Raw genomic sequence first — 22,442 nt, 5'->3', positions numbered from 1 at the left:
TACATTAGCTGTTACATAAAGTTTTTATATATGCAAATGTGCGCAACTTCATGTAGAATACAACAAAAAACAACCCATGGTTGTAGCTTTTATCCATTTTGAAAATATTTTCATACAAATAACGATAAGTGCCAAAATTTCAACCTCGGCCAACTTTGACTCGACCGAAATGGTAAAAAACGCAATTGTAAGCTAAAACTATTACATTCTAGTAATATTCAATTATTTACCTTTATTTGTTACAACAAATTGGAAGTCTCCAGCAAAATATTTCGATTTATGGTGAATGTATGAAAAAAACTTTTTCCTTGCGTCCGCGTGGTAACTCTTCTGAAAAAAATCAGGCATTTTTTTGTTTTTTTTGTCCGATTGTCGTAATGTTTGCACCGTTTTACATTAGCCATTACATAAAGTTTTATATGTGAAAATGTGCAATTTTATGTAGTATACAACAATAAACAACCCATGGTTGTAACTTTTATAAGTTTTGAAAATATTTTCATATAAATAACGATAAATAGAAAAAATTCGACCTTCGGTAAACTTTAACTCGACTGAAATGGTCGAAAACTGCAATTGTAAGCTACAACACTTACAGTCTAGCAATATTCAATCAAGTATCTTCATTTTGTAACAAATGGGAAGTCTCTAGCACAATAGTTCAATTTATGGTGAATTTTTGAAAAAAAAACTTTTTTACATCCATGCATTATGAATTCATGCATCATATTGTGATATTTTCTCTGTGTTGCTTGATTGTTTACAATTGTATATACCAAAATCATCGCAATTTAGTGTACAATACAACGAAAAAAAAATAATTAAAAACTCATTAGCTTTAAAACCGTTTTGCTCACAGCGCGATTTGTATACAATTATACATGGACATTTTTTTTTTTGCGCTGTCATATATTCCAATATTTATATCTGATCAATGATATTTTTTCATTTCTGATGGTTGCATACAAAACTTCAGGCAATGACAAAAAAGGAGCCAAAAATGAACTCTTATTCTTGAAAATTAAGCGTGCTGTGATTTTTTGAAAAAAACTTTTTTTCCGCTTCAGCGCTCACTCGCGAACGCCACCGGCATGTGGGAGACCACTTTCGAAAAAACTGGCTCGGCGCGTTTAACGGTTAAGGCGTTGGGATATTTCGCGGCTGCCTCTGGTTGCCAGATGCAGCTTCCCCATGTAGGGAAACAGACTTTATGGTCGGAAACCTTTTCTGAACTGGTGGAACCATCCTTTTGCTTGCCTGGAAACCTTGGAGAGCTGAGGATGGTCCCGGTGGTGTCTCTCCTTCCTCTTCAGGAGCAGGTTCATTATAGCCCAGGAATTCAAATTCCCCTTCTTCATCGTCTTCTTGTGGCCCTACATCTTTGGCTTCCTTTTCCTTGCCACCGTGTAGCAGTTGATAGCTGCTGGTAGAGCCATCGTGCTTTTCACATATGATCTTGGAGTCAAGGGGCATGTTCTTCCTGCAGTCCTTGATCCTGAACCTAGTGCCAGATTCCATTTTCATGGTTGTTTTGTTTCTCATTATGGACACGCCTGTGCGTATCATAGTACGTAATGCTAACACTCTTTTCTTGTTTCACTTTCTTTTTTCTCAATGTATCTCACCTGCTCTCGTTAACATTAAAATGGTGGCTGACCGCAGCGTTACTTTTGCCCTCCTTCAATATATTGAGAAGTTTCATCTTCTCGTTGAGCTTCATTATGGTCTTCTTTTTTGTTTAGCTTCTTTGCCAGAAGCCTTAGATGGAGCAGGGCCCTTTTAGGGTTTTTGGGGCCATTTTCGGTATGATGCACAGATATTTGCTGATAAGTACAACACAGCTTCATGTTCTCAGGGTTTCAACTAATCAATGCCAAGTGTACAGCCAATAAGCGACGCGGAAAATGAATGCTGCTCCTAGATTGGCTGCTGTGCAGACAACAGGCAATACTGTGTCGAGTATCATTGTTTGGGTTAATACTGTAATACTGTACCACGGCATCATTTACAGTTGTTTATTTTGTGGAAAGTTGGCTTGGGTGAAGCATCTTTTGTTTAAGAAAAACCAATTTTATTTAAAATTTGTTGCTGAGTTTACATAAAGTATTACAGAACAGTAATAGTGAAAATTAATAAACCTTTTTTCATCATACAACAATATTTAGTCACGAAAATATATGTTACTTAGTATGTAAACATGAAAAATACCATAATGTGTATCGCAGACGTAAAAACATACGTACCCTGCTATTTCCCTGTCTTACGTATTTTAGATATGCTCTGTGTACTTTTAGTATCATCCTAAAACACTTATGATAAAACATACTATCATATTTAGAAATCATCTTAAACCATTTCAAAAATGTACTGTCTGCACAAAATGTCAATGCTCATACTGTACCCAATTGACCCAATATGTATGTACAGTTCAATGTTCTCTCTTTTGTGCATTTTTTGTGTGTGTGTAGTACAGTATACACTGCTACAGACTAAGAATCATTCTTTAAAATGTCCTCTAAACATTCTTTCTGCTTCTCTAAGACTTCAGGCAAAGAGCCTAAGTGTAGTAGCACCAAGTGGCTGAAAGTGTCGCCTACAGTGAGAACAAATATGAACAAAGCAAAATACTTGGGGAGGACATTCTTGGACAAGAACTTGCTCCTTCTTTGAATCCCTGACGAAGCGCCTCCTGAAGAAGGTAACAAGACACGCTCAGAGGATCTGCGACTCCTCTACTTGGCTGTACAATCTATCTTCATCATCACTCACCAGGCTGCACGGCTATAATATCATCATCATCATCTATAATCAACGTTAATCACAAGTGACGTACGATTTAATATAATTATTACACATTATACAGTAGGGCCTCGATAATTGCGGAAAATAGGGCCCAGAACCTCCCGTGATAAGTAAATACCCCTATTATCCTGGTACCCCCTCAAAAAGTTGCTTAAAAACTGCCTACTTAATAGTCAACCCACCCAAGACCCACTATTCCAGTTTAAAACTGCCTACTTTAGTTCAGACACCAAATATGTCTTCAACTATCACCTTAAAATAAATTCAAGACAGTTTCAAAGTTATTTTACAACATTAGCCTAAAAAATATATGTAGTATACATACTACTGTACACATATAGCCTACTAGCCTATGGATTACAGCTAATAACGTACTCACGTGGGCCTCTTTTCTTTTACAAGGAAAGAGAAGGAGAGAGGTAAGAGAAATATCCAAATTATGTAAATAATAAGGGTAATCACCAACGATCTATGTTGATAAAGATGGCAACCATTTTGCAGTGCAATCGGATGAATAATAAAAATAATGCTACCAGCAGCATGCAGCGAAACATCTCTTCCCTTCTTCACAACACATTAATATATTACACTAATAACCTTCATCTGACGTTTAGGCTTCTTTCCCATAAAAGTAAAAGAATCAGGGCTTTTGGATGTCACATAATTAACTCGTTTATATGGGTACAGTTTAAAGAACACGGCGAACACGACTTCAATAACATAAAACGAAACATGGGTAGGCCAGTGTTGCTAAATGGGAATGGCAATTTCTTGCTAATTTTGCTCCATAAAGTGCTGAAAAATTCACATCATACACAGCAATGCCACCCAGCCAATTTCAACCGATTGCTCTCTTTTTCAATTCAAACATGTTTCTAACATACGCAGTGTACTTCACATTAGTTCATGATTCCTAATAATTTCAAAACAAAATATTCTGTTCAATTCCTGAAAATGGTTTTGCAAGATTTTATTCTTTTTTCTTACATGATATATCAAACATAGTAGAATAAAAGAAATATTCAACTTAACATTACAAAGATTTGATGTCAAAATACGTATGCTAGATGTATTTGAAAACAAATGCAAGTTTTCCTGCCAGATGCTAGATTGAAAATTTTCTTGCTTATTACCTCAAGAAAATGAAAGCTAGAATTAAAAATGCAAAATTGGTAACACTGGACTCAACAGATCCGTGCATCATACTACTACGCAACTGTACATTAGTTATGTGAAGATGGTGTTAGTAGTACAAATGATGGTTATTGTATCATTAAAAATATAAAAATAAACTAAGTCGCAAAGCCGATTCTGTGTCATTTTTTCCCTAAATGCGTAGCCTAAAAGGAAAATGTTATTTTGTTTGTTTCATCGCTGGCACAAACCCTTTACAATGCAGAGTACATATGATCATTCTAAATTATTATTTACTACCAAAATAACTATGATATTTTGTATTGAAAATGAATCTTACGTATATTCCAAACATTATTACTACCATGACTAGTACTATAAAATTTTGAAAGATAATTTTACTGTGAATGCTACCATAATTTGATTTTCATATACGTACGTACATTTTTGTCAGCTGGCTGGCCTCGCATAGATAAAAGTTGATTTCACTGATATGGGATTACTACACGAATAGCCTTTTTATTATGAAGATATAACAATAATATATAAGGTAAAAAATGTTTTTACGAATTTTGTTTATGCTTCGTCGCCAATAGCAAACAACATTCTAAATTATTATTTACTACCAAAATAACTATGAATGATTTTGTATTGAAAATGATTCTTACGTATATTCCAAACATTATTACTACCATGACTAGTATCTATAAAATTTTGAAAGATAATCTTACTGTGAACGCTACCATAATTTGATTTTCATAGTACTCCTACATTTGTTCAGCTGGCTGGCCTCGTATAGATAAAAGTTGATTTCACTGATATGGGATTACTACACGAATAGCCTTTTTACTTATGAAGATATAACCAATAATATATAAACGTAAAAAATGTTTTACGAATTTGTTTATGCTTCGTCGCCAATAGCAAACAACATACGATAATCTATGAAATTATCGTTTGTGTGACTGCTTTGTTCGGAAGAAGTATATACATATAATTAACCAAAATAATAATGAAGTTCGAATTAATTTTAGGCCTTCTTTAATGGTTATTCTGTAATTACACGACTACTATTAAAATTTCGGGTTAGGGTTGAACAATAAAGGTCGCTGTGAACGCAAAACCGTACAATACTACATTTTCGAATTATGTTTACATTTGTGCTGGCCACTCGGAGTAATAAGTTGAGTGCAGTGATGTGGAATTATTCCTTGAATAGGCTATTTATCATGAAGACATGCCTATAATATAAAAGGTGAGAATAGTTTTTATTACCTTTTTATTGTCAGTTAATATCATATGTGAATCTTTTCATGTATGTTGTGGGGGTTATCACACTGCAAACTAGGCTTAGCCTACCAATGGACGTCATACATAAACCTTGAATAGGCTATTTATTATGAAGATATGCCAATAATATATAAGTTGAGAATGGTTCTATTACATTTATTGTCAGTTAATATCATAATGTGAGTCTTTTCATGTATGTTGGTGGTTATCGGACTGCGCCCGAGGCTTAGCCTACAATAAACATTGCTTTACACAACACATTTGTCCCGCAATGCTACAATTCATACCAGCGATGTAGCATGAGAAGCGGTTCAAGAAAAAAACCAGTGACTAACTGATTCCGTGATTGCTGATCTGCAACTAAGCGATGCCCCACCTGTACAGTAAATAACGTGAAAAAATGCAGAATATTGCTATAAAAAGAAATTGCATCTGCAAATATGAGAGAGAGAGAGAGAGAGAGAGAGGAGGAGGAGGAGGAGGAGGAGGAGGAGGAGGAGGAGGAGGAGGACGGAGGAGGAGGAGAGAATGAATAACTTTAGAACGTTCCACAGAGAAACCTGTGAATGAGCGAGTCCTCAAGCGAATAATTTTTTTTTTATATAAGTTCCAAAGAAAAATCCGCAAATGCGTGAGTCCGCGAATCCAGAATACACAATATGGGGGCCCACTGTATATATATATATATATATATATATATATATATATATAATGATATATATATCTATATATATATATATATATATATATATATATATATATATATGATATATAACACACACACACAAGAGAAAGAAAGAGAACAAACAACCAAGATTAAATATCAACAGTGACAAACACTACTATTGTAACTGTTATGATCATAGTAGAGCCAACTAAACTTGTAATGAAATACTGTACAGTAAATCAAGCAAGGCAAAAAATAAAAATGACAACTGTGATACTGTGATTACAAACACACACAGATTATTAAATGCCACATGTTTAAAAGTATTAGTTTACTTTTGTATACATCTTACATTTATGTAAAAAATAAAAATAATTCCAGTAATAATTTATTTCTTTTAGCGACTAAAAATTATTCTCATCATTCTTTTGGTAGTTGGCTCAATCAGCTAAATCTGAGAACTTAACATTTAACTAGTCTACGTCAAATCATATGGCTAATTATGGTTTTTTAAACATATATTATGACGATGATATATCAACATAATTATTCAGTTCAAATGGATTAAAAAATAAAATACCAGTTTCATTACCATTACCTTTATCTTAAAATACAGCTGTAGTAAGCTATTGGACTTATGCAAAATGGTTTATTGTAAGTGTAACACCAAGACTAGGCCAATAGTTTACACATATTTTGTATTTGGCGTATGGTAATACATCTGTATAAAAATACATAAATGGTCATAAAACCATGGTCGACTGTGGGTATACGCAGGTAGGCTACCTACCAACTGAATTTATATGAGAGAGAGAGAGAGAGAGAGAGAGAGAGAGAGAGAGAGAGAGAGAGAGAGAGAGAGAGAGAGAGAGAGAGAGAGAGAGAGAATGGGGTTGCATTTTTATTCAGTGTATCTATGCTGTATATTTTATTACTAGTAAATGGAAAAAGATAGATAACTACCTTTTGCATAAAGTTTTCAGTCTAAAATGTGATGGTTGTTTATTGAACATACTGAGTGTACAGTTATGCGGTATGACATGGTTAGGTGAGGAAGGGTACAGAGTTGCTCTTGAACACCCCTACATTTTTTTTTTTTTTTTTTTTACTTGCCCTTACCCAATGGGCCTTTGGCTCAATTAATCCAGGTAATTAAGAGATTGCTTTTCCACTATATACCATATACATATACAAAGCATATTTTTGTGGTCTCTTGTGACCCAATAATTTGTCCAGATATCTGCTCTATCTCCTGTATTGGTGTATTATGTGACCGAGATGTAATGTCTCCATGAAATATTTTTTATCAACTTTTTCTTTCATTTGCAGTAATGACTGTATAATGTTTATCATAAATTTACATGCACTGATAAATGAATTATTTTTAATTCTATTGACTCAGTGGGATTTATTGTATTTTCTTTTTACAATACTTTATTGTCAAATACAATGCATTTGATAAATTAATTTTGATAATGCTGACCACCAAGGAACCTTCCTCTGACTGTTACTATGGAAAGAAGTTTGTATGCTGCATGCAATAAATTTTTTTTCCGTGACAGTCTCTAAAAAGGCATGTAAAGTATATTTTTAACAGTCTGCTTTACTAACATTATAATGTATGACAGTGTTATCTGACGGTTTCTGTATGTTATCATCAGTCGTTGCACTTGTGAACCAACAATATGAGCATTTGGGCAAAACGAATTGCACAGGGGACTGTGTGCAATGAAGTTGCTGAGCAACAGTAATGGTGTGATAATCAAGTTCATATGTTTTGTAAATCAGATGAACTGAAGAACTGTTGGTCAGTGTGGTGAAGGATACAACAGTAGCAAGGACAAAAACCAGGCCAGAAAATCATGAAAAGCACAGATAAAGACCTGAAAACATGGAAATGAAGGCAGAAATATTCAATTAAAATTCTTTATCAATGATGATTACATTAATGCACTTCAAGTCTTGAAATTTAACACTGTGGTCTGATTAAACTACTTTAAAGTTAACAATAACAACCAATTCACACATTATGTATGCACAACAATGCAGCAAGCCTGCAAACTGTTATGGGTGCTCAACTTAAAGGATATGCCTCCAATTTATCAAATGTAAACTTACAGTAAAGGAATGTTTTTGTTTGCAGTAAAAATAATTTGATGACATTTCATTATACATATGCTTCCTTAAATTTACCTGGTGGATACTAAAGATTATAATGGAGTTACCACATAAAGAGAAAGAATTCAGTGGCTATTTTTATTATTATTATTAATTTTTATAGTAATCAAAGTACCACATTAAACCCAACTACAAAGATAAAATGTACATATTTATATATACAAATTAAAAGATAACTCGGACCATTAAACTCAAAAATATTGCTTCCTTACAGGAATTTTTAAGGAAACTATATAAATAGCAATTTATTCTAATAAATTAGTTTAAAAGTTACAGATAAATGTCAGTTCAATTTACCTGGAATAAAACTTTAATAACAATTTTAATATTGTATCTTTGGTTTCTAAAATAACAATCAATAAAAGAAATTCTTTATGAACAACACAGCATTTAAGATAAAAGACAGAAAAACTTAAATGGAAAATCGAAAAAGACTAATACGTAGTGCCAACAGTTAGGATTCTAATTTCATTTACAAAAGAATCCTAGTTACCAGCATTTCTAAAGCTAACTGAAAGAAATGTGTATGAACGATAAGTTCATACATATTTACCTTATATGTACAACTATGGACATAAAGAATTTGCTAATTTAATCTTGTCTCCTCCAGATAAATCAATACCATAATGGGAGGTCTGACTTAAATATCTTCTTCCCCTTCTTGACTTACAAAGCGCAGCACTAAGTTCATCGTGGCGAATGACAGACCTCATAAAGCAAAGGTAATCCATGAAACCTTTCCGACTAAGCTGATGCACAAGTGGTATATGGTTACTCAATCTCTCATCAATTTTTTCATGTTCTTTTAAGCTCCTGAAAAATAATAATAAATAAATTTTAGTAATTCTAACTACATATTGAAGATAAATAATTTCTAATAAGCATTCTGATTCCTATCTTGAATAAACATGTCTCAATGATCAGTCATTCTTCATTCAGCAAAAACTACAGTCAGTTCCTGAGTTATTATTGTTGACTATGTGATACTGTATTATGAATTGACAATGGCAATAAATACAATTGACACACCCACATTTATTTGCAGTTCAATATTCAAGGACACAACTAATCACTGGTTTTTTTTTTCTTTGGAAAATAACTCCAAATTATGTGCGGGAATTCAACTCCACAGATTTTTTTGTAAAGCACACCCAGATTCAAAACTCTCTCTGGAACATATCCCTCATTATTCATGGTATTTTTCTGAGAAATATCAACAAATTCCTGGTTTTTTAATCAATTTCATCATAAAATCTTTAGTGTTTTTTTTTTTAGAGTTTTAACTAACAAAATAGGCCATTTTAAGCATTTTTATAGAGGTTCCAACTATTCGTGGGTTCTACCTATTCACAGGGGGGTCTGGTACACATCCACTGTGAATACAGGGCGACCACTGTAGTATATGCTAATTATTTTGCATTTTATTTTCATGACTAAATATATTTTTTATGATAAAATATAACTAATTTTCAAGTATTAATATAATGTAAACACAGCAAAATATTATAAATGTATCTTCAAAAACAAAAACCGTTTGCCAAACAATGCGCAAATTTCAAACAAAAGCACTTGGGAAAGAAAATGCAAGGGAAGCTTAAATACCTAGGTGCAATGCTACTTGACAAGCTATTGGCTGGCATTTGCAAAGAAGCCAATCCAGGAGTGCCATTCATTTTCCTTGGTGCTGATTAGTTGTACCCTCCCAAGACTTTGTCTCATAGAGATGTGCTGCGGGAGTCCACATCTCTGCTGGTTCACTGCGTAGACCTCTGCTGTTCAAGTGTTTCATTGCATTTCTGTGTACTTTGCGTATCTTTGCCTTGTTTTTAATGTGTATATTTTTCAATCGTGCCCTAAGATGCCTCCTGAATGCCCTGCCCTTTCTTAGGCTTTTTGCAAAGAGCCTAAGTGCTAGACGGAGGTCATAATGCTTCAGGAGAAAGTAGCACTTCTGGAAATGTTGAAGGAAAGGAAAAGTTATGCTGCAGTAGCCTGCCATTATGGCATGAGAATACTGCCTAGTACATCAAGAAGAAAGAGGTGGTGATAAGGAAGACCGTGAATGTTAGCTTCTGCAGTAGTGCCAAGACGATTTCCACTGTGTGTGGTAAGAGCATCATGAGGATGGAGTCAGTCTTAGCCATTGTGGTTAACGGACTGTCACGAAAACATCCCCTCAATGGCAAAATCATTGGTAAGAAGGCACAAAAACTCTAGCAGCAGTTTTTGACTATTATGGAAGGCAGCGACATACAGGAAGCAGACTTCTTAGGTTTCAACAACCCTGGCAAAGAGGAGGGAGAAGCAGGACCATCGTCAGCTCCTGAAGGTTTTCCTATCAGCAAGGGATAGTTTCACTGTTTCAAGAAGCAGTTCCACCTAAAGTGTTTTTCTCTGCATAGGGAGATGGCATCAGCAGACAAGGAAGCAGCTGTGAAATATCTCAAAACCTTCAAGGAAATCATCAGGGACAAGGGCTACCATCCAGAACAGGTGTTCAGTATGGATGAGACTGGCTTGTTCTGGAAGAAAATGCCTCCCCAGATATACCTCATGAAGGACAAAGCCAGAGGCCCCAGGGGTTAAGGGCCAGAGGGTTGGAGTTACCCTCATTGTGTGTGTCAATGCTGCTCGCTTCATGCTGAAACTAGGCCTCATTCACAAGCCCCAGGGCCCTCAAGAATAAGAACAAGAACTTGCTACCCGTGTTTGTATACATAACCCCAAGGCCTGGATCACCAAAGTCCTTACGTCTAACTCGTTCATTCAGAGCTTCGCCCCTCAAGTTAAGGATTACCTCAACAACTTGTGCATGGAGTTCAAGGCGTCACTGATTATGGATAATGCTGGTGGCCACCCTATGGATCTTTATTACAAGGGAGTCAAGCTTAAGTTCCTCCCTGCCAACACCACCTCTTTCCTCCAGCCTATGGATCATGATCCATGCCTTCAAGGCACTCTACACCTGGAATTCCCTCGAGCACCTTGTGAAGGTAATGGACAATGACAGAATTTATGCTAAACAAGTTTGACATAAATTCATGACTGCAGCATCTGACCATCATCGGTCGATCATTGAAGGATATAAAGGAGACCTTTAATGTGAGCTACAAATTGTGGTCGGAGTGTGTTCATGATTATAAGGGCTTCTTTCCTGAAGAAATTCAACATTCGGCCATTGATAAGGCAGTCAAATTGGCGAGGATGCTTGGTGGAAAGGCTTCAATGACATCACCAAGGATGAAGTTGGCACCGTCATTGATACCCACTCCGACCCCACTGATGGGCCAGTATTTAGAAGAGCTTATGAAGTCTGCCAGGGGGGGAAGAAGGCACAGCAGGTCAAGGGGACGAGGAGGAAAATGAGGACCTATCTTTGGAAAATCTGCCTTGAATTATTAGGGCAGCCAGGGAGCTACATGAGATGACTGGGGCTTGGGAGCTTATATGGAATGCTCCATTAAGTTTTCAAATGCCTCCTCATCAGCATGAAGCAGCAAAACCATATGTCTATCACCATGTTTCTCAAGCCCATGAAGGACCCTCTAAAGCCTCCTGAAACCCCTGAAGAGGTGCAATTGATGGACAAAGCACCTGAAGAAGGGGAAGAGGTGCCCCCGAAGATGTAACTCCTCTGCTTTGCTGTGCAGTCATATCTTCATCGTCATTCACCAGACTCCACAGCTAATTCATCATCTTCAATCAACATTCATCACTGGTGAGTTCCTGGATGATTAACGTAATCTTAAACTTATTTCATATATTTTTTCAATGCATATTTAAATATTTAGGTACAGCTTAATGGAATACATATTCAGCAAAGAAATTACATTCTGAATTTTGAAGTGAGATGCAGAGTAAGTTATTCTCTTAAGAACAGTGCACAGCCAGGCAGCAGCAGCATTACTCTGTTCTCAAGCCAGCCAAGTGGTTGCTAGTGTATGCTCCCCGTACTATATATTGTTCTGTATTGCTATTTATTTTTTTATACCTTTCTGTATCTAGTACATTACATTTCCAAGTATCCATCATGTTTATGAAAAACATCCATTTGTCTCCTACTGGTGAGAAGGGGAAGGTAATAACTCTTGCGGAGAAACTTAAAGATGATTGACATGCATAATGGCAACATACCTATAATGTATATCAGTGTCATCATGCAAACTTAACTTTCACAATTGATGATCTTGTTATTTAATATTACTGTAACACTAGATAATAAAATTTTTCTACACAATAAACTATAATTTTAATAAATAAATGTTTCTACTTTAGTCAGAACCAGTTAAGAACAAGATTTAAAATCATTTTTACAATCACACTTGCCTTTTGCATTCATCATATAAATGCACCGCTTATAATCATCATATAGTATACATTACTTTTCTATACAGCATATACAGGCAGCCCCCAGTTAGCAGCAGGGGTTCCGTTTCTGGGGACTGACACTAAACGAAATTTGCCTCTAACCGATATTGAAAAGTATACAGGCGTCACAATCCCCCTTACGGTGTGCTAGACTCGTTAACTAGCCTTAGACAGTGACACGGCCAGATATTTGCCCAATACCCTAATATGTAATAACTTCAATAAAAAAAAAAAACAAATGTGGAATTTAATTTGCCTAATCATTTACAATGGTCTGCCCTGGTAGTTTTACAAATTTTAATGTCAGATTCAATGAGCTTCTTGGTAAACCTAGTAAAAAGGCCTAGTAAAAGGGGGAGAGAGAGAGAGAGAGAGAGAGAGAGAGAGCGGGAGACGAGAGAGAGAGAGAGAGAGAGAGAGAGAGAGAGATGAGAGACGAGAGAGAGACGAGAGAGAGAGAGAGAAGGGTATCATTAGTACTGTTATGATCGTTGCTTAAACGCTGCACCATAACCAATTGAACGATAACAGTTGTTGCTACGACAATGAACTGAATCTAACAAAAATCTTGCTTGCATTTCAGCCATCGTACGATAGTAAACAAATTATTGCAGTTTTGTTATAAATGACATTAAGTAGAATCGGACCGATATAGTATTTCTACGCATACATTATTCGCTCATGGAGAAAAATACGGCACGGATAAGAACGTACAGTAATAGAGTACGTACTGCTAAATTTAAGCTGCATTTGTGGCTGAAGCTGAGAAACCAATGTTTACACTGTTAATGACTATAAAATTATGTGTATCAGTAACATGATGAAAGTAGATTGTAAAAAAATAGTGGAGAAAATGTATTTTATTAATACTACTTGCCATGAAAGAACACATTTTTAAACACTGTTTTCATGCCGCTAACAGATAAATACGTAAATATTGTATTATTATGATATAGAATGAAAATAACAAAACGTAATAAGCTTTTTACACAAAACAAAATAAAACATGCTCCCGACACCATCTATTAATGAAAAAAATAACAATCGAGTTCATAACAAGACGTACATATTTCAGTCATATTTCAACTTAAAAGCACTTTCCATATACAAAATATAACATGTTTATTCTAAATAGAAGGAAGAAAATAGAGTTAAGCAGGTGAAATAACCTAGCCCCAGCCCTCAGCTGATTTTTCAAAAGCAAAAACATGGATTGCTTTGTTTGTATATAATATACTACTATACATAGTAATATGAGACCACATACACTATTATTGGATACAGTGAAGTAAAGCATAACTTTTGAAGAGCCAAGGAATAGATGCATATTCATTATGTTTGTATTTTGGAGGAGGGTTGCTTAGTCTTGGCAAGTACCAAAAATATGTACCGATATCCAAACAGAGTCTATATATATATATATATAAAAAAAACATGATCGGTTTGTTTGTATTTTATAGCACAAATAGTAATACAAGACTACATACAGTATTACTAGATAAAGCGAAGTAAAGGATAACTTTTTAGAAGACAGAAGAAAAAAAAACATGATCGGTTTGTTTGTATTTTAGTAGCACAAATAGTAATACAAGACTACATACAGTATTACTAGATAAAGCGAAGTAAAGGATAACTTTTTAGAAGAGCAGAAGAAAAAATGCATATTCATTATGTTTGCAATTTATGGGGCAGTCTCAGCACCTAGCTTAAGAAACCGATAAGCAGACAATGGTGTTATAAACCCTACAGAATGTAAATCCCAGTTACTAATATATTTAACAAGCGCTGTAAAACTAAAAACAATGGCGGACCGGTAACGGCGGGCTGCCTGTACTAACAACATTCATTTCAAGAAAATTACTTATATAGCCTCTGTATGTATGTTAGTCATTAATAGTCAGAATTCATTTCTAAAGAAAAGAAACTAAATGGTATTTTGCAAATAAATAATAGTATAGGTACACAATTGTTGTGTTTTTTTTAATTTTTTGAGTAAAAAAATTCTTTTTAGTGCTACCATTCCAAATATTCTTGTTATTTAATTCTCTTCACAAAGATACACAGTATGTGCTTTATTTATTACATCTTTATGTTACATAATGTAAAAAAAAAAAAAAAAAAAAACAAAAAAAAAAAAAAAAAGTAACTTCGGCATTATCTTTCCATTTTAGTAAAAAAATGTTTTTATCAGAATGCTTGGATTTCAATATATCCATGATAAAATTCATGACCTTACCTTTAGTTTGATAAATAATTACACTTATTAATGGAAATACCTTCCTCCACAACATAAAGGCTATTTTCAACCATTGATATCTTTGCTTTCCAATAGATTTTCCAGAACCTAAGCCCATTGTAACACAAAGAGCATCTGTATATTTAAAATGACAAATTTTCTAAGACAATTTGTATTTATCATAACTACAAACCTGAGGTCATAACAATAGGATAATTTCTAGTGCCTAGCTGGATCCGGTTAAATCGCAGAGGGCAGTACAATGATAAGACCTCAGGTTTGTAGCTATGAAAACTACAAATTGTCTTAGAAAATGTCATTTGTTCATATGCAAACAAACCTTCGGTCTTGACAATAGGATAGACTTATACTTGGAGGGAGGTACAAGACATCCTAAACCAGCTGGGGGGCCTACCCACCAGTCCAGCTCCAGAAGAAATAACTTCCACAGAGGGACTGAAGCCCATGAGAAGCTCGATACAGTGGTACCTCAACATACGAAATTAATCCGTTCCCAGGCGGCCTTTGTATCATGAGCTTTTCGTATCTTGAACCGCATTTTACATGTAAAATGCCTAATCTGTTCCAAGCCCTACAAAAACACCCCAGTAAATTATATTTCCAAGCTTACAACACATGCTCTAGGGTTACGACTCCAATCCGACAAGAAATATGACTCCAAAAAGGCAAATACTGTACATACTTGAGTAATATTCAACTGCATGTAATTTTCAAACCCCATTTTTTTACTGCATATATTAGGACTTTTAGCATATGCCCCTTAGCAATAAGCCTAGCCTATGTTAGCAGTTGCTACTGTAGCCTAGTCTATGATTCTGACATCTAAAACCTAAGAAGCTAAAAGCTTAGAATATGCCAATAAAAATGTACAAATAATCAGTATATACTCATTTCAATTATTATTAATTAATCATTAACTATAATACACAAACAAACAAACAAAAAACCTTCCAATCGTTTGTTTACATTCAGCACTTACGATTACCAAACGATTGCCAAGCAATCACTTTTCCTAGCACACAGTAAGCCATAAATTTTCATTATCTCTCTTCAACTAATGAAACTATCAAACAGTATAATAACCATTCATTTCTATTTTTTATTCTATCTTTACCTAATATTTTTTTTATTAAATGTATTGCATGAATAAGTTTTTCAATTTAACAGCATCCTTTTACCAACCTAGAATACATAGAGCACAAGGGTAGATGCTGACCAATAGGAGAGCATGACCTTATGGGGTGACTAGCATCAGGAACCAATGGGAGAGCGAGAGGTGGATGTGGCGAGTTTACTCAGTTAGCAGCGCGCGAATTTTAAAATTGTTCTCGGTGGTCCAGGTGAATCTCGGGACTTTACAGCAACAACCTTTCGTAACTTGAACTATTTTTGTATGTAGAGCCAAAAAATTTTCGTATTTGCTTTCGTATGTCGAGTTTTTCATAAGTTGAGCCTTTCGTATGTCGAGGTACCACTGTTCATTGATATCTAACCACCCAGGCAATGGGCAACATACAATGATATATGGGAAAATCACTGCATAAGGAACCAAAGAAAAACTCTGACTGTCCATTAACAAACCAACACACAGGGTTTGTTACCACACCCAACTCCTCCTTGCCAATGGAGTGGAGCATAGCTACCAAATAGAGGGTTGGTTATTTGCATATCAAGCGACCAAACTATCAGTATGACTACCTTTCTCACCTGTATCAGACCAGTCAAGCAAATGATGTCTATTCCTTAACCTGCCCAAAGGAAGAAGGAAAGGTACAAGAGAAAAGAGACCAGCCAACTCACTCATTCCTCATCCATCACAATCATCTTAGGTAAGATACAAGTGTCCTGTTAAGGGCAATGATGAGTTACACACAATCTGTTGGGCAGCCACCACAGGACCTAAGGAAAACGGGTCCATAGATCTGTGGGCAACATCCTTAAGATAGAAAGAGGTGAACGTCGACTGGCGTAATCAAGTCAGCGCTCAGCACTCTATGTACAGCCAAGTTCTTTTTGAAAGCCAGAGGGACCAATACCCCTAACGTCATGCGCTCTAGCCTGCACAGACATGGCGGCAGAATCATTAAGAGTCAAGTATGCCTGTCTAATGGCTTCCCGTATCCAAAAAGAGATAATATTCCTTGACACCTCTTTCTTTGTATGTCCTGTGCATAACAAAAAGTCTGCAGCAGCTGGCCTAAGGTGTCGTGTTCTTTTAAGATAGCAACGCAGGGCCTGAACGGACACAACTAAAGCTCTTGAGCATCACCAACCACAAAGTCATTCAGTGATGGAACGGAAAAGGAGGCGAACCTGTCATCCTGCACCGAGGGATTCTGAGTTTTGGCCAACAATTCCAGAACAAATTAGGACACTAAACTGTCTTTGAGCGTCAAGTTCCTGTCAGATGAGTAACGCAAAAGCTCATATGGCACCTTAGTGAAGCTTCTCAGAACCAAGAAAACACCTCTATTGGAGCTTGAGCTCCTAGGGGACTTGATTGCTCAAACCCCTTTAATTAGCAAGGAAAGTTCCCAGGAAGAGATGTCGATACCTCTAAGGCATAACACTAAACTCAGGGCCACCCTGTAGCCTCTAATGGGAGAAATGGACAAATGTTTCTCATCTCTGAGGACGGTTGAAAAGTCTGCTATGCTCTGAATAGAGGTCCCAAGCGGAGAAAAACCCTGTTTATGACACCAATCACAGTAGATCGCCCATTAGCCTTGGTAAACTGCAGAGGTCGACCTTCTGAGACTGCTGGACATATGCCCTGTTGTTCTCTGAGAAAAGCCTCTCACTCGGAGGAGATAGTACTTGATAGCCTCCAACTGTGAAGAGACAGAGATTCTGCTGACTGGTGGAACCTCTCTGCATGTGGCTGACACAGGAGATGCTGCCAAGGGCGAATTACCCTCAGAACCTCCGACAACGACGACAGCAGATCTGGAAACCATTCCGCCTGAGGCCACAGAGGGGCTATCAAAGTCATTCCGAGACCCTATGAACTCATCAGCCTGTTCAGAACTTCATGGATCAAACAAAACGGATGGAAAGCGTACACCTCAAGGTTGTCCCAGGGATGTTGGAACGCGTCCTTTGCTAACGCTAAAGGATCTGGAACCACTGTACAGAATACAGGCAGTCCTCGGTTAGCAGCAGGGGTTACATTCCTGGCCACCGATGCTGAGTGATTTTTGACGCTAAGCGATTTTAAAGCCTACGGCCGCCACATGCCTTTTTTCGAAATTCTAGACCAGTTAACAGTGGTCTAGACCAGTCAAATGATGCCATAACCCTGCAATGGCACAATAATTAAAATTATATTTATGCAGTATAGTACTATAGAATTTACTGTACAGTAGTATTGTACAGTACATTATAGTACAGTGGTACCTCGACATACGAAAGGCTCAACTTACAAAAAACACGAGATATGAGAGCAAATACGAAGATTTTTGTGGCTCTACATACAAAAATTGTTCAAGATACGAAAGGTTATTGCTGTAAAGTCCGAGATTCGCCCGGACCACCCATAACACTTTTTAAAACTCGCGCGCCGCCAACTGAGTAGACTCGCCACCATCCTCCCGCTCTCCCATTGGTTCCTGATGCTAGTCACCGCCATAAGATCCTGCTCTCCTCTTGGTCAGCATCTCTCCCATCGTGCATCTACGTAGCGGCATGCTTGCTTCTTTGGCCACTTCGCGGCATCATCGGTATCGTAAGCACACAGAATTTGTTCGCTCTATACAAATTTGTTTATTAACGTAAATTCGTTAGTGATTTCGTTGTAGTACTGCTTTATCATGTTGTGTGAGAAGTTTACTTCATACGTATACGTACTACATATCTTAATTACGAACAGTATATACGTAGTCATGGGTCCCACTTTCTTTGGAGACAAAGATGGAGATAATTAAAAAGTATGAAGCTGGCATGCGATTGAGTGTGATCGCCAAGGAATATGGCCGAAATCCGTCGACAATAGGCACCATCCTTAACCTCTTCATTACCGAAAGTTTGTTTGGAGGTAGGTGGGTACCACCATTCAAGTCTACTACACCGCACCGGGTGCATAAAGGTGGTACGCATAGTACCACCAAAACTCCTCTTTTCAGATAGACTTCCAATCTTTCTGTAATTTCGGTTTGAAGAGTTTGGAGCAAAATAAACAGTATGACACGATGCCAGACGTATGATGAACCCAACAAATATTATTACTGCTTATAGTAGTGTGTAGATGACAGATGAACTGTGTCTCAACAAAAAATCACAAACCAGACAAGCGTAAACATGTAATAACTTCTGCCCAAGTAAAAAAACCAGTGTATCATCATTTACTGTATTTATTTATTTATTCACTTATTACATTTTACAAATAAAAGATATGAACACCAGATAAATGAAGGTAGAAATAAAGCCTTATAGTAACTTTATATATAAAAAACCAAACCAGAGAAAAAGCAAAAAGCGATTTTTTCTGAGGACAAGAAACTTGAAAAATTAGTTTAGATACCCCTGATGCCCTAAAGTTGTTTTTCTGTGATGAAACTAATCTTAGAAACGTAGAAAATGACATCGACCAATTTTTGAAAGATATACTATAAAATTTGCGATTTCCATATTTATTGGTGGGGCTTTCGCTTTAGTTTTTTGCTCTCTTTTTTTTTGTTATTACGTGCTTATTTACTGTTCTATTTTGATAATACTTTATGTGCATGTTCCAGGTGCGATATACCAACATTCTGTAAGACCGAATTTCTATTCAAGACCGTAGTTTTCTCACCGACCACCAGTGTCCCTTGTACAAGGGACACTTGAGTTTCACATTTTTTTTCATAAAATCATTTATTTTCCCTGTAGGATGATAAAACTAACAGAGAATATGCGTTATTATAGTGCTAATAATACCTGATAATTTCATTAGCCTTTCTTGATTAGTGTATTTTTGGCAAATATTTTTACGATCGGCACCCTTCCAAACTGGAGTCACTACCGAGAGATTCAGTTCGGCAGCGAACGCAATGTTTACATTCTGCTCACCCACCCAGTAAAGAAGGGGTTAAGCAGAAGGATGCCATCAAAGCAGCTACACCTTCCAAGGGCTTGAATATTTTGTTCAGCAAGAGGAGCCATGTGCTCGATGATATGGAAAGGCTGCTTCTTGTCTGGATAAGACAAAGAAATCGCTGGCGACACGATAACAGAGACAGCAATCTGCCACAAGGCCAGTGCTATTTTCGGCGATTTGATTGCCCAGGCCGTAGACAACGGAGGAGAAGGGACATCGACGCCAACCCCAGAGTTCAAGGCTTCTCATGGGTGGTTCGAAAAATTCCGTAAATGGACTGGCATCCATTCAGTGGTACGGCACGGGGAGGCGGCCAGCTTGGACACGAAAGCGGCTGAAGCCTTTATTAACCCTTTTAACGCCGATTGGAAGTATTAAACGTTGACATAAATTGTCTGTCGGGTGCCGATTGGACGTATGGTACGTCGATAAAATTTTTTTTTTTTTTTTAATTTGCGGAAAAATACTTAATAGGCCTACCAGGCAAAAACTCTTGAATCACGCGCCTTGGGGGATGCTGGGAGCTCACGGATCACGGCGTTGTTTTGTTTACAATTGTTACGCAGGTGCGCAAGCGCGAATTTCTTTCTTATCGCACTAAAAAGTATCAGTGATACATCTCAGAAATTATTTAGTCACTTTGACATAATTTTTGCACCTTTTTAAATTAGCCGTTACATGGAGTATTATATATGAAAATGTGCGCAATTTCATGTAGAATACTACAACAAAAAATACTCATGATTGCAGCTTTTATCAGCTTTGAAATATTTCATATAAATTACGATAAGTGCCAAAATTTCAACCTTCGGTCAACTTTGACTCTACCGAAATGGTCGAAAAACGCAATTGAAAGCTAAAACTCTTATATTCTAGTAATATTCAATCATTTACCTTTATTTTGCAACAAATTGGAAGTCTAGCACAATATTTCGATTTATGGTGAATTTATGAAAAAAAAAACTTTTTCCTTATGTCCACGCCGTAACTCTTATGAAAAAATCATAAATTTTTTCGTGCGATTGTCGTAATGTTTGCACCATTTTAAATTAGCCGTTACATAAAGTTTTATATATGGAAATGTGCGCAATTTCATGCAAAATACAACTAAAAACAACCCATGGTTGTAGCTTTTATCAGTTTTGAAATGTTTTCATATAAATTACGATAAGTGCCAAAATTTCAAACTTCGGTCAACTTTGACTCTACCGAAATGGTAGAAAAACGCAATTATAAGCTAAAACTCTTATATTCTAGTAATATTCAATCACTTACCTTCATTTTGCAACAAATTGGAAGTCTCTAGCACAATATTTTGATTTATGGAAGAAGAAGAAGAAAAAAAAAAAAACAAAAAAAAAAAAACACGTATGCGCGGTAACTCTTCCGAAAATATCAGAATTTTTTTTTGTCCGATTGTTGTAATGTTTGCACCATTTTAAATTAGCCGTTACATAAAGTTTTATATATGAAAATGTGCGCAATTTCATGTAGAAGACAACAAAAAATAATTGAAGGTTGTACTTTTCTAATTTTTGAAATATTTGCATATAAATCACGATAATTAAAAAAAAAGCACGTTCGGTCAACTTTGACTACCGAAATGGTCGAAAAACGCAATTGTAAGCTAAAACTCTTACAGTCTAGTAATATTCAGCATTTATCTTCATTTTGAAACAAATTCGAAGTCTCTAGCACAATATTTAGATTTATGGTGAATTTTTAAAAAAACTTTCCTTCCCTGCGCGCGCGGATTCTCTGCCGCAAATCTCCTAAATGTGTATGTCGCATTCTTGTAATATTTGCTCCGTTTCATATTAGTTTTTTCATAGAGTTTTATATATGAAAATGTGCGCAATTTCCTGTAGAATACAACAAAAAATAATTGAAGGTTGTAGCTTTTCTCATTTTTGAAATATTGCATATAAAAAAATATATATAAAAAAATTTGACAATTGGTCAGCTTCAACTTGTCCGAAATGGTTGAAAACTGCAATTGCAAGCTAAAACTCTTACAGTATAGTAATATTCAATCATTTATCTTCATTTTGAAACAAATTGGAAGTCTCTCAAACAATATTTAGATTTATGGTGAATTTTTTAAAATAACATTTTTTTACGTCCGCACGTTACAAATTCATGCACATCATTTTGTGATAATATTTTCTGTTTTGCTTTGATCGTTATACAATGTGTTATATACCAAAATGATTGCAATTTAGTGTACAATACATCTAAAAAAAATTAACTCGTTAGCTTTAACTGTTTTGCTCACAGCGCGATTTGAATAAAATTAGTATATATGAAATTTTGTTTTCACGCTATCAATATATCGCATTATTTATATATGATAACATTTTTTTTTCATTTTCTGATGGTTGCATACTAAACTTCAGGCAATGACAAAAAAGGGGCCAAAAATGAACTCTTAATCTTGAAAACTAAGCGCGCCGTGATTTAAAAAAAAAAAAAATTTCCGCTTCGGCGCTCACTCCAGGACCCCCTCGGCATACGGGAGATGATTTTTATTATACCCCTTCGGCATTAAAGGGTTAAGACATTCAACGAGATGACTCTCAAAGAAGGCTAGAGTTCTCAGCAAGTTTTCAACTATGATGAGACTGGCCTTATTTGGAAAAAAATGCCTCGTCGGACGTACATCACACAGGAAG

At 36.0% G+C, this 22,442-nt stretch overlaps 1 protein-coding gene across 1 annotated transcript in view; it reads right to left on the bottom strand.

Moving 5' to 3' along the window:
• Positions 1–8,329: 8,329 nt before the first annotated feature.
• The window catches only part of LOC135224816 (uncharacterized), a 451,449-nt gene continuing 437,336 nt past the window's right edge, over positions 8,330–22,442 (bottom strand). The window contains 1 exon segment of the mRNA XM_064264139.1: positions 8,330–8,884. Within this exon segment, the coding sequence (XP_064120209.1) occupies positions 8,638–8,884 (247 nt within the window). The 3' untranslated portion in view covers positions 8,330–8,637.

This window comes from Macrobrachium nipponense, chromosome 12, assembly GCF_015104395.2.
Source record: "Macrobrachium nipponense isolate FS-2020 chromosome 12, ASM1510439v2, whole genome shotgun sequence".
Classification (NCBI taxonomy): domain Eukaryota; kingdom Metazoa; phylum Arthropoda; class Malacostraca; order Decapoda; family Palaemonidae; genus Macrobrachium; species Macrobrachium nipponense.
This window is presented reverse-complemented; position numbering and strand designations above follow the sequence as displayed.